Source organism: Bemisia tabaci, chromosome 10 (assembly GCF_918797505.1).
Source record: "Bemisia tabaci chromosome 10, PGI_BMITA_v3".
Taxonomy (NCBI): Eukaryota; Metazoa; Arthropoda; class Insecta; order Hemiptera; family Aleyrodidae; genus Bemisia; species Bemisia tabaci.
Genome location: NC_092802.1, coordinates 9,669,822 through 9,683,630, shown reverse-complemented (window position 1 = coordinate 9,683,630; position 13,809 = coordinate 9,669,822). Strand labels below are relative to the sequence as shown.

General features: G+C 42.0%; 1 protein-coding gene across 1 annotated transcript in view; it reads left to right on the top strand.

Annotated features, from left to right (window-relative positions):
- The window catches only part of acj6 (abnormal chemosensory protein 6), a 96,002-nt gene extending 94,044 nt beyond the window's left edge, over positions 1-1,958 (top strand). The window contains exon 6 of the mRNA XM_019053457.2: positions 868-1,958. Within this exon, the coding sequence (XP_018909002.2) occupies positions 868-1,268 (401 nt within the window). The 3' untranslated portion in view covers positions 1,269-1,958. The remainder of the gene's footprint in view (positions 1-867) is intronic.
- Positions 1,959-13,809: the final 11,851 nt, after the last annotated feature.

Genomic DNA, 13,809 nt, shown 5'->3' with positions numbered 1-13,809 from the left:
ATATTTTAAATCAGCGCGTCGTACTCTTAGGCTTTTTTTAAGAAAACCAAGTAACGTAGACTCTTGGTATTCACTGCACATAAACTAGAGAGCCCCAGAATGAGAAACAACTTTAAATCATAATTATTGACGGATAAATAAACTTTTTACACGCGTTGGAAAATCTCAGAAGTTCGCGGTAGTCACTTTTCGGTAAGGAACTAAGGGACTCGGTTATTGTATCGAGCAGGGTTCGAAACGATCGCAAAGGCGGTATACTACGTATACGCGCCAAAAAAAAAAAAACGGGCTGATTTAGGGGCTATTGCCAATCGAAAGCCGCAGGGATCATGAAAATCGGGCGAGTGCATCTTTTTAATCAGAACGAATTGTAACAAACACTAATCATTTACACTGATTGAATGGGGGAATATACACATATATTGAGATACTTTAAGGAAAAACCTTCATCAAATTTCAAAAATCTGAAGAAACAAACTCATACGGGAACTGTCGCCTATCGATAACCACAAAAATCATGGATATCGGCCCAATAGATCATTTACCCTCTGTAATAATATACATTGTATCCGAACGAAAGACTCTCCATTCACTTTTGTTAACAACCGCTTTCATAGCACTCACTGGGGCTCTGCGACACCTGATCGCCTAAGTCGTTTATCCTCCCAAAGCCGTTCAAGGAGTTATGAGATATGATAGACGCTCCGCAGCCCGTGATAAGATATACAATATTTCAAGGCGTTAACAATTCCTTATTTCCTCTCAAAACCCCTATCACCACTTTTTCACCCTTCCCTACCACTCATTAATTTTTGAATTTCAAAAATCACTGAATTACAAACCCGTACTTTTTGTCACTGTTCACAGGCAAAGCACTAGCAAACCTGAAACTCCCCGGCGTGGGGGCTCTATCGCAGTCGACGATCTGCAGGTTCGAGTCGCTGACCCTCTCGCACAACAACATGATCGCGCTGAAGCCGATCCTCCAGGCGTGGCTGGAGGAGGCGGAGGCCCAGGCGAAGAACAAGCGGCGGGACCCGGACGCCCCGAGCGTGCTCCCGGCCGGCGAGAAGAAGCGGAAGCGGACCTCCATCGCGGCCCCGGAGAAGCGCTCGCTCGAGGCCTACTTCGCCGTCCAGCCGCGGCCCTCCGGCGAGAAGATCGCCGCCATCGCCGAGAAGCTCGACCTCAAGAAGAACGTCGTCCGGGTGTGGTTCTGCAACCAGCGGCAGAAGCAGAAGAGGATGAAGTTCGCCGCCCAGCACTGACAAATGCACTGCTCGTAGACTCGCGCGCAGCCCGAGGCCGAGTACTCGGGAGCCTAGATTAGGTGAATCGATGACTCACGCGCAGCCCGAGGCTGAGTACTCGAGAGCCTAGATTAGGTGGATCGATGACTCACGCTATGTCGGGCTCGGCTACTCAATGACTCACGCACTGCTCGTAGACTCACGCGCAGCCCGAGGCCGAGTACTCGGGAGCCTAGATTAGGTGAATCGGTGACTCGCGCTATGTCGGGCTTGGCTACTCAATGACTCACGCACTGCTCGTAGACTCACGCGCAGCCCGAGGCCGAGTACTCAGGAGCCCAGATTCACGCTAAGTTGGGCTTGGCTATACTCAATGACTCACGCACTGCTCGTAGACTCACGCGCAGTCCGAGGCCGAGTACTCATGAACCCAGATTAGGTGAATCGATGACTCACGCTATGTTGGCTATACTCAATGACTCATGCACTGCTCGTAGACTCACGCGCAGCCCGAGACTGAGTACTCAGGGAGCCCAGATTAGGTGAACAATGAACGCCGATGCATCATCGATGAGTCACGCTATGCTGGGCTCGGCTGCTCCATGACTCACGCACTGAGAGGTCCTAGATAAATAAACTCTCATAAAATTAACTCACGCTCCGATGGAGCGAGCTGTTTCTCGACCTATGCTCTGCTGGATGAGGTGCTTCAATTCTCACGCGCAGCCTGAGGCCGAGTGCTCGGGAGCCCTGATGAAGTAAGCGCCGAACGCCGGTGCGCCATCGATGACTCAAGCTATGCTGGGTTCGGCTGTCCATGACTCACGCACTGCCGGAATGATGTCCTAGATAATTTTCATTCTCATCTTATCAGCTCATGCTCTGATGAAGCTAGCTGTTTCTTGACTCATGCTCTGTTGGATAAAGTGCTCCTAGGCTCACGATCGACAGGCTGATTATTAAAATTGATCGACAAAGCGAATCATGTTTTTGGTTGGGCTCCTCCCGGGAGGAGACGACATGGACGACTGGTGAATGGTCGACGACAAGGAGTGGAGGAGGAGATCCGGAGATTCATTCCAGCTCCTCCTCATTTCCAGCTAGCCCGTTTCAGCAAATGCTCGCTTTTTCTTACTCCGGCGTTTAAGTCTCCGGGAGAGTCTACTTGACGCCTTTGAATAATCAGCTGATCCAAAACTCAGTTGAAACGAGCTTGATAGCAAATCAGTCAAATCACGCTCTGAGAGAGTCAATTACTCCGTGGTTCACATTGTGAAAGTCAGTTGCCTCGTAACTCACGCACTGCTACAAGAACTGCTCTAAAACTCTTACAGCTTGAACCCTGATTGAATAAGCTGACTGATGACTCACGCTCTGTTACATCAGCTGATCCACGACTCTTACTTTAGAGAAACCATGTAATGACTCAAGAAAAAATTCGTCAAGACGTCGGAATGGGTGGGTTGATGACTTAAAGGCTCAGCAGAGATGGGCTACCTGTTTAGTAAATTCTGCCTTAAGTTTGAGTAGATCGTAGCTGAACCTTCTCATTGTTAGTTCTTTTGGAATGAAGGGAGATTTACAATGCTAACTGAGAATAATAGCTTCATTCTGAGTGTTTAGAAGATGGGCATGTTAGAAACGTTATTTTGCAGAAGCTTTCTTGGAATTGGAGTTTAGTAGTTGACTCACCATACTGAGCGTGATACACTGGAGAAAAAACACATTGGATCTAGAGACATTCTAGAGACATAGTTGAACATCATACTGAGTATTGTGCAGCTGGAGTACGCTACTCATGCCTTTGGGGATCACCGTGAGTCAGTGGCGATTCTTGAAAGTTGGCAGCACTGTATTTCTTCCACATGAATGTAAGACAATCGATTCTTGATGAGGCAGCTTGCTTCACCAAAACGAGATATTTTGGCTGGATATAAATGGAAGAGAGACAATGTTGCCACCTTGCAAAATCACCACTGCCGTGAGTTACACTGGAAAAAAACACATTGGATCTAGAGTCAAGACTCTTAAAAACATCGACAAGAAAAAATAATTTTGAATCAATCGGATTTTTGCTTAAATCAAGAACCAAGCCTCTTAATTTGAGCGGATTTCCTTTTGATGTAAGCAAAAATCTGATTGAATCAAGAGTATTTTTTCTTGTCAATGTTTTCAAGAGATCTAATGTCTCTAGATCCAATGTGTTTTTTCTCCAGTGTATCACGCTGGAATGATAATTGATTTACCTCTGATTGAGTTTCAGCATTGCTTTCGATCTTACAATTAGCAGAATATAATCAAGCTGTTTGACAAGTCATGCAAGCTTTGCATATACTAGATCAATTTGAACTTTACTGGTATTCTCAGTTTGTTTGTGTGGATGAGCCATTCAGTGCTCCTTATTCAGACGTTGAGCTCAAGTTCAAAATTGCAATAATGACGTTCAAAAAGGTATCTATCTTTTTTACTGCATTTCGTGCATGCTACAGAAATTAATTAACGCGTATCATAGAACATTCACGCCGTAAGGTCTTTCATCTACCCTCTGATTGAGAACTATGTACCTACACAACAATAGCAAAGATGTAAACAACTGTAATAAATAGCATCTTCACGTTGACGAAGAAAGTAAATAACCCTTATTCGATGATTTTAACCTTGCTCAGATCAACCCTTTTTCTTTGTAAAGTATACGACCAAAAAATCGCCAATCACCCTATTTCATTAATTTACCAAGATCTAGTCTTCAATAGTCTAGTCAACGTTTATTAGAAGTTAAGTTTAATGAATACAAATCCTGGAAGTGTGTCCGTGTTTTTTGAGAAACCAAAACCGAGATCCAAAAATGTCCAGATATGGTGTAACACCCCTTCATACCCTGTTCCTTCTTATATGATGCAAAAAAATTCTGATTGTAAGTTCCGCCCTCTCAACCACTTCTAGGTGAACTCACTGTTTGTTCGAGCTGTGAATCATTTACCTGTAAAATTACCAAATTGATTTATTATTATTTGTCCTACCAAAGTTTTTGTTATTTTCAGTTCAAGTATGCTTTCCATTATTTTTTTTATTATTATTTTTGTTGTTGTTATCATTGTATGTTCATTTGTTTGTTAATTTTATTTTGTATATTTTCAAGGTATCATGAGCATTCCTATATATCTTGCCGGAAGATCTCAAATTAAGTCTGTCTTTAAAATAATTTATCTGTTCCTCTAAATTGTATTTTGAATTCGAGGAATGCGCTGCTTATTTTGCATTTCATAGGATTGAGTGTTTCGGGGAAATATGAAACCCATTTTTAGAAGTTGTAATCATGCTTTCATATGGTAAGCATGAACATTAATTGTTATTTTTATTTGTTTTAAGTCTTGGAAATAATGAGCAGGAAAATATATCTTTTGGAATCATATTTGTAACATCCCATAAGTATAAACATAGGAATGGGTACTAATCAATCCCTTTTTTACCAAAATGTACTTTATTTGACTGTTGATGGTATTTCAGTTTCAAAACTGATTTTTTATGAAGCGTGGGAACATTTTCTGTGTTATAAAATATTTTTAACGTGGAATTAATTTATGCAGAAATCTTACTTAAGAATTATTCTTAAAGTTATCATAGAATCACAAACTATTCATTCCAGTTTTTTCCATTATTCATTCTTATCATAATTCCTCTGTATCATTTCAATTTAGGGACCAATCCCTTTCATTTCTTAATACAGGCAAAACAGTTTCATTACAAATAGAATAGTGGTACATCATGAACTTTCCTCCCATTTCTAGACTATTGAAAATTTCCTCGCGCGTGTTACGTTATTTTAAACGTATGCTATCAATAATGGGCAAAAAAGTTGGACGTTTCAGGTCAATAATAGAATCGCAGAACTCGCCTCTATTTCCAGTTTAATTGATTTCCTTATTTCTTCTCGGTGCCAGAAAATGCAAAAAATCCGGAACATTCCGGGAAAAATTCAGAAAAATCATAGAAGTTCCGAAATTCGGTACTAGTTCCGGAAAAAGGGAGCCCTGCAATATATAGCCACTTTTCCATCGAAAAATGCTACTCAGAAAAAGTCTTGCCCTTATTTCCCGATTACTCTCAAGAAACTCATCCGCTCTCGATCACGGTGAAGCACCCTGTATTTCGCGCCTCGAGCGGAGTGAATATTTAACGTCGGAACCTCGCGATGAAAAATGATGCTCCGGAAAAACAATGCGATCAAAGAGCGACTCAAAAATTCAATTATTTCGCGTAGAAATTAATCGAGACGTTTGGGGGTCTCACGCGCGGAGATAAATTGGAAACTTTCCTCGAGCGGGGAAGACGGGAAATTCGTGAGGGCGTAACTCGATTCCCACATGAGCCTCCAAAATCACGGATTTATACGGAAAACAAGGCTCACGTGGAAATTGAGGTACGCCGTTGCGTCGGATGGGCGACGAATTGAGTGTCAAACAGCCCTGAGCTAGACCTCCGAGAGGTCGCAACCGTATCAACCCTTCGTTTCGCCCCTTGCCGAATTTTCCGGTGAACTGAAGCAGGTGAACACAAAAGAAATTTAAGGTTCTGGAGCACTATCGTGCCAGTTCGTACTAAAACCTCCTTTTAGCTCAGTGCTCTCATTCCACGTCCGTTAAAAGTTCCGGGGTTCGGAATTTCTTTGTTCCAATTTCTCTCACTCCATGACCGTCAAAATTTCCGGGATTCTTTTTTTAGGTTTCTCAAACGTTCCGAGGAAGTTCCGGAAAATTCAAAAGATCCGGAATATTTCGGGAATTTCAAAAGTTCCGGGGAAATTTAAGGAACATTTCAAAAGTTCCAAAATTCGGTACTATTGTTCCGGGAAATGTGAGCACTGCTTAAACTCTGATCTAATAAAAATGGTTTGTCATATGATCTGAGCTGTACCCTCCACTAGAAAATAACTTGGTTAGGTCATCGTGGGAAATAGAACACAAAGTAAAGGAAGCTTTTGGTTGACTTTAGAATTTCCCAGAAATTCATTGTTTTTTGTGCTAAATTAAGCGCTCATTGCACCAAAATCAGCTCAAAATTTGGAATAGCTTGTGTTATAGTTCCTATTTTAAACAATGGTATCACAAAAATACCCATATTTTTCACAGTGTGCTACCATGATACCAAAGGGAGCAGTAATGATCTAATTCTTGAAATAAATTTTTTCTCAAAATTTCGCAAATTCGATTTAGATGAAATAAGTGACTCCTTCAATGCAGGCAAAGTCATCCTGACTGAAGAGTACGAGAATTATTAGTAGTAAAATGAGTGGGCAATTGGAGCCCATGTACTGTGAACTAAAAGTATTATATTTTCTTTCACGGTGTTTTGACCTCTCATGAGAAAGAATCAGTTTAATGATTCATAATTATTCTATTGTTGCTCATTCAAAGTCAACATTTACATGGAAAAAAATGAATTCAAATTTGAAAATGGTGATCAAATTGTTTTTATCTGAAATGCTTTTTGGGCTCAGTTTTGAATAATATCAAGAATAACTCACTTTGTAGAAGGGATAAAGGCTTTATAAAGACAGGGATAAAGACAGCGATAAAGACAGGGATAAAGACAGGATCGACAGAAAACCAAACTTTTTCTTCTACAACTTTTTCTCTGACTGAGAAAGTTAAGACCCAAACTAAAAACTTCCAGTTCCATGGTAACCCCTTCCACCGTGGCCCAGGCCGTCCCAGCTGATAAGTCTTAATGGCGGGAACATCCCGGCCCGCCTTGAACCCCGAAGGGATCAAGACGAGTAGGATGACCCGCCCTACTGACGCAGCTGAGACAACCCGAGCCCCGGAGGCAGGGGTCCCGAACCACTACTCATCTACGCACTGGAACTCGTGCAAATAAATTCCCGGCGTCGTCAATATCCAATGTGTTCCACAGCGACTCCTCGAATGCTGCTTCAATCAGACTTCTTCCAATTGTCCGTTGGAGATTCTGACTTGGAGATTGGCCTAATTGTCTCCCCCGTCCTGGAAGTGGTGGAGAAGAGTCTACCTGTCCCAACTGGGAGAGGAGATATCCCCTGCCCCTTGGCAGTCTTGAGGGTCCAGCGGTTGCACTCAATGACCGGTTGGCCCCCCGGCCTAATGGTGGTTCTGGGTCATCTGAACCAAAAGTTGGATGAACAGCAAAGAAAATCTCGTCCAAAATACGATCCTTTATAACCGTTGACAATGGTACTCTACAGTAAGGACATTCGTCATTCGTCAACTGTGGACGACATGATCCGCATACAGAGTGACCATTTGTACACTTTACGAACGGTGGCCGCAAAGGATGGTCGAGGATATCGCAAGTGTTTTTTTCCAAAATTTTGGTAATGGTGGTCCGCAATGGCGGTTTCCTTGAGTTCTGTTGCTCAGTCACTGTGAACACAGAAAAAAGGGGGGTAAGGGAAGGGAACGGGATACACGTAAAGGATAGAGCAACAATCACAACTGTTTGTTTGAAGTCTCCTTATCTTTCTCCCTTTGGAGATGTGAGATAACTGCAACCTGGTTCCCGTAGAACCATTGATCGAATTGCAATGTTGCTTGTAAGAGAAAATTGGAGGAGAGATCCAAACGGTGAGGGGCGGGAGGGGAGTACACACTGGTCGATGGGGCGGAGGGGAGGGAAGACACACTGGTCGATGGAGCGGAGGGAGGGGAGGACACACTGGTCGATGGAGCGGAGGGGAGGGAAGACACACTGGTCGATGGAGCGGAGGGGAGGGAAGACACACTGGTCGATGGAGCGGAGGGGAGGGAAGACACACTGGTCGATGTGGGAGATGGGTGAGTAGATACAGACTTCTCGTTATTGCTCATCTTGAACATAGAGTAGATTTCATTTGTTACGAGAAGGTTAAATTCACTATTGAGAACTACCCAATGGCAGAGCATATAATTTTACCACCGGTCTTTTGTACACTCCGTTGGGAGTTTTGACTTCTACTACTCTTGTGTTGTTATCTTTCCCTGGAAATGTACGTAAGACTCGGCCTCGAGTCCATTTTAAGGGGGGGCTTTGAGGATCATGGAGAAGAACCAATGTTCCCTCCTCCAGATTCCCGGCTTGTTCCAACCACTTCCCTCGTGGTTGGAGTGTATGAAGGTACTCAAGGTGCCAACGTTGCCAAAATTGTTGGGCATACAACTCCACCAAATTCCACCTATGCAGAAATGGTGGACTTTCCGTGTCATATTGCCTTTCTGGTAACGCTACTAATGGCCGACCAATTAAGAAATGGCCAGGGGTGAGAACCTGATAATCACGTGGGTCAGAGGAGAGTGGAGTGAGAGGACGCGAATTTAAAATAGCCTCAATACGGGCTGTCAATGTTTGAAACTCCTCTTGAGTTAATACACTATCACCTATCACCCGTTTCAGGTGTAGTTTAAAACTTTTCACTGCAGCTTCGTACAGACCCCCCAAATGGGGCCCTAATGGTACATTGAAGCGAAATTCCACTCTGTTATTGTGAGAAAACAATATTAAATTTGGGTCCTCTGACGTAATTAATTTTAAAAATCTATTTGCCGCTCCCTGGAAATTGCTAGCATTATCACAATAAATATATGCCGGTTTGCCTCGTCTACTGACGAAGCGCTGTAACGCAGCGACGAACGCATCGGTACTCAATTTTGAGACCATTTCTAGATGAATTGCCTTGGTGCTCATGCACACAAAGACACAAACATAGACTGGAGAAATAATCGCATACCGAAGCTGATGCAATTTTACATTGAAATGGCCACAAAAGTCCAATGCCGTTCTGTGGAATGGGGGACTCTGCTGAACTCTTTCAGCTGGTAAATCACCCATTAAAGGAGTTTTGTTTCTAGGTTGTACCTTAAAGCAATAAATACATGACTGAAACACTGATCGAGTCAATCCTCTTGATGCCATTACCCAGAATCTCTGACGTAACAGAGATTGCAGGAGTTGCGGAGGAGCGTGCATGTTGTCCTTATGGTATTTTTCAACCAGAAGGCGCACTAAGCGGTGTTTTGATGGTAGTATTATCGGATACCGCGCTGATTCTGGGAGAGGGGCATGCGTTAATCGACCCTGAGCATGAATTAAACCATCCACGCCAATATATGGTGCCAATCGTTTGAGTGGTTTAGATTTATTTGTTAATTTTTCACCTCGTTTTAGGCGGTCGATGTCCCCCCCAAAACTCTCTTTCTGAACCAAGAATAGAGTTTTATTTTCAGCGACTAGAAATTCCTCCACTGTAATGGGTCCTTTTTTAATGACACGGTCATGACGTATTAAGAAACGTAAAACATAAGCAAGTGCTCTCACTACCTTATTCCATGAAGAAAATTGTGGAAATTTAATTTCTATCTTTTCTTCTTGAGCTGTTATTAATACCGTGTTAAACTTTTTTAACTCTGGTAATTTTCCATCGGATGGAAGTATTCGTAACTGCTCTGGCCAAAGTTCTTCCTTTTCTTTTAACCAAGGTGGACCATTCCAATACAGAGGGTGATCTTTCAATTCACTAGGCATTATTCCTCTTGACGCGACATCTGCCGGATTCAAGCGGCCTTCAACATGACCCCATCTCACTGTTTCTGTTAAATTTTGGATTAGCGCTACTCTATTTGCTACAAAAGTTTTTAGTTTGTATGAAGGAGTTTGAATCCAGGCCAAAGTTATCGTAGAATCTGACCAAGCGAAGACTCTTTTTACACTAAAATATTCCATTATTTTTGGCAGATATGTTTTCAATACTTTTATACCCAGTGCTGCTGCACATAATTCAAGTCGTGGTAATGAGACCTTTTTTAGAGGCGCAACACGCGATTTCCCAACAATGAGAGTTATTTTTGCAAATTCATCCGTGGAAGGGTGGAAAGATCGCAGATAAATCAGGCATGCTATTCCCAGCTCACTTGCATCGCAAAATATATGACATTGTACTTGCCTATCTTCGGTCTCTATATATCGTGGGATCTCTATAGAAGATAACAATTGCAATTCATCTGCGAACTTTTCCCAACGATGTATTAGTTCCTGGGGGAGTGGGTCATCCCATCCCAAACTAATCAACCAAAGTTCCTGCATGAAGGCTTTTGCCTTAAAAATGACAGGTGTTAGAAATCCTAACGGATCAAAAATCGAACTGATTAATGATAAAAGGCCTCTTTTTGTATTAACGGACTCTGCTCGTTTTATTTTGTAAGAGAAAATGTCTTTCTCACAAGCCCAAAATGCCCCTAATATTTTGAAGACCGGGTCGTCAAATCCACTTTTCGGAACCTCCAAATCTTCTGAAGGAAAATTCGCCAAAATGGCTGATTTATTGGAAGTCCATTTTCTCATGAAAAAACCCCCTTCAGCCAAAAGAAGGATTACTTCTTTTAACAAAGTTTTGGTATCCTCATCCGTTTTATCACCATACACCAAATCATCCATGTAAAGCGCGTCCGCTAGCGCTTTTGCTGCCCTAGGATATTTACGACCATGATCCTTTATGATCTGTTTTATTGTGCGTATGGCTAAAAACGGTGAACAATTTACCCCAAAACATACTGTTACTAAAGCATAAGTTTTTAGTTGCATATAAGGTTCAGGCCTCCAAACAATTAGTTGGAATAGATGATGTTTAGGATTTAATTCGATTTGAAGGTACATTTGTTTAATGTCCCCTGAGAACACCGTGGGAAAACGCCGAAAACTCAACAGAAGCATAGGAATGTCTTCTAACAATGAAGGACCAGGTAATAATAGATCATTTAAGGATTTTCCATTAGAAGTTTTCATACTTGCGTCGTAAACTGTTCGAAGTTTTGTGCTACTTGACGACTCGTTTATAACTCCATGGTGGCTCATATAATAATGAGGCGTTCCCTCAGGAGGGCGGGGAACTTCCCGCATAAAACCGTTCTGTTCATAATCCTTCATATATTGAACATATTTTTCCTTTAAGATGGGATTTCTACGAAATTTCGATTCCAATTGATGAAACCTTTTAACCGCGATGGAGTACGATTCGCCCAAATTCCCAGAATTTTGACGGAATGGCAAATCTACTTGATATTTTTTACTTGGGAGTTGTACCGTAGTTTCCGTGTACAACCGTTCCGCATATTCTTCCTCCGGTTTCAAACCGTTCAAAGGGGTTGGTTCTTCTAATGCCCAAAACTGCTCTACTTTTGAATACAATCCACTAGAACAGTTGCATGTTAGAAGAACCCTTGCCGAACGTACCGGAGCAGAGCGGAGGAGCGCTACCGATGAGTGCTGCGAAGGGGGGAGGGGAGGTTTTGCCATAGACGATGACAACGTCGAAAACGTTTTTCCCAAAACAACATAACCAAAAACCGTGGACATTACTGATGGCAAAGAGGGTCCCAGAGGGAGAGGGGGACCGTTGACAATCAATGCATAGAGGTCAACAGCTAAAATGAGATCAGGTTTGCTCGGAACATCAAAATGTTTATCAGCTAATGGGTATTGTCCCAGAATTTTCCTCAAATCCTTATCTAATGGGACTGGTGGAAGAAGACCAGTTATCTTCTTAACGACTATCATAGGATAGTTTGGAGCCACTAACCGTCCATCAGGCGTTGAAATGCTGATTTCAGCCATGCCTTTAGACTCAACCTGATTTTCAGATAGACCTGAAAGATTCATTTCAGTGTGGCTAGGTTTAATTCTAAGGAGAGAACAACACTCTGATCTGATAACGCCCGTATCAGCCGCGCTATCTAGGATGGCCTTTGCAACCAATGTGCGGCCATTTTTTGCCGTCAACAAAACAGTTATTGTTGGCAACACTGACGTCATATTACGACTCTCAGTAAGGAGGGTACGCTGACCCTGAGGTTGGATCGTCTGATCGGAACCAATGGTGGCTGATGTGGAAGGTTGTGGAGTCGATTCATGTTGATACATCTGGGTGGGTAATGCAGTTGCAGTTGAAAGATGCAGCATAGAATGATGTTTTTTCGAACATGATTGACATCGTTTTTTACTCTCACAATCCTTAACCCCATGAGATGTACTCAAACAATTATAACATAGATGATTTTGTGTCACAATATCACGCCGATCCTGTGCAGTTATATTTTTAAACTTTTCGCATTGAGCTAGAGTATGAGAGCTTTTGGGACAAAGCTTGCATCGCAAATATGGTGGGGGTAATTTTGTAGTTCCCCCAGAGTTTCCCTGTTTACCCTCCGACTGAGGGGGGGAGGGAGATGATGAACCCTTTCCCACCTGCAAAGCTCTCACTGGAGGAGCAGATGAGAGTTTTGGGCATTTTTGGTTTGAACGAAATTTATTAGATTCGCCTTCTGACATTTGTGCAATTTCGTCTTGTAGATATTTGCAAATTTCATCAACAGTTGGCATTTTAGTTTTTTCATCCCGAGAATCCTCAAATCGTCGTTTATGAAAATTATTAAATTTCCGTAATAAAACCAAAACCAATAATGAACAATAAGTTTCAGGTTTCAACCCTAAACCCTCCAACGCTTGCATATTCTCTTTTATTTTGGTGTAGAAATGAGATAAATTAGACGCCGTTAACTCTTGGAGATCAAGTAAATTTGAAAGATAATAAGTTATTTGTCGTCTCTCATTATGATAATAATCTACCAACAAATCCCAGGCAACTAAATAATTTTCAGAAGTAAATTCTAAATTTTTAACTAAATTTAGTGGTTCGCCTTCCAGTTGGGCGAGCAAATATTGGAACTTTTCAATGTTGCTAAGCGTAGAAGATTTATGAATTGTAACCTCAAACAAGTTATGGAAAATTGACCAATCTGACAATTTTTTACCATCAAACCGCGGCAGCACGATTTTAGGAAGCCTCACTTGAGACCTTGTATTATTAGAGCATGTGGTAGAATTCGGATTAGAATCCTTCGAAGATTTTTTGGCATGTTGATATAGTGATTGAGCTTTCATCACCATTTCTAAAAATTCCATTTGAGCGTTAATCACACTCTCCTCTGACACATCGGTGGAGAGAATTTCACCCTGAGTTCTGTCAAAACCATCCTGGAGTTTTTCCAGCCTTTCCATGAAAAATGAAAAACTATCAATGTTTTCCGGAGTTATTTCGGTTAACTTCCACAAAATGGTTCTAACTTCGCTCATGATCAAATTCCTCTGGCGTATAAGTTTGATTTCAACATCATTTGAATCCCGCGAATGTACCGAGGGGGGACGAGAAGGAGGTGCGGAAACTCTTTGCTGAAATGTGTGCGACGTTAAAGTCGCTGTATGATAATCACTCTCATTGACGTTTCCATTGTTTACATTTTGATTTAGTGATGTTGTCGGATTTGACAAGGAATTCAATACGGCATTTCGATTAACCTCATCATCGTTTCCCCCACCCGTTACACCCTGACGTAAGACTCGGTTCAATTGTTCCCGCAGACCATTATCGTAATTGTGGTCCATCAGTAACTGTTCACTTGGAGTTAAACTAACATTAGATGCTGGAGAAGAAGGCAACATGGACAAATTTTCTAACCTCGAAAAAGAATTTTTTTTTTTTTTATAAGTTATACAGTTT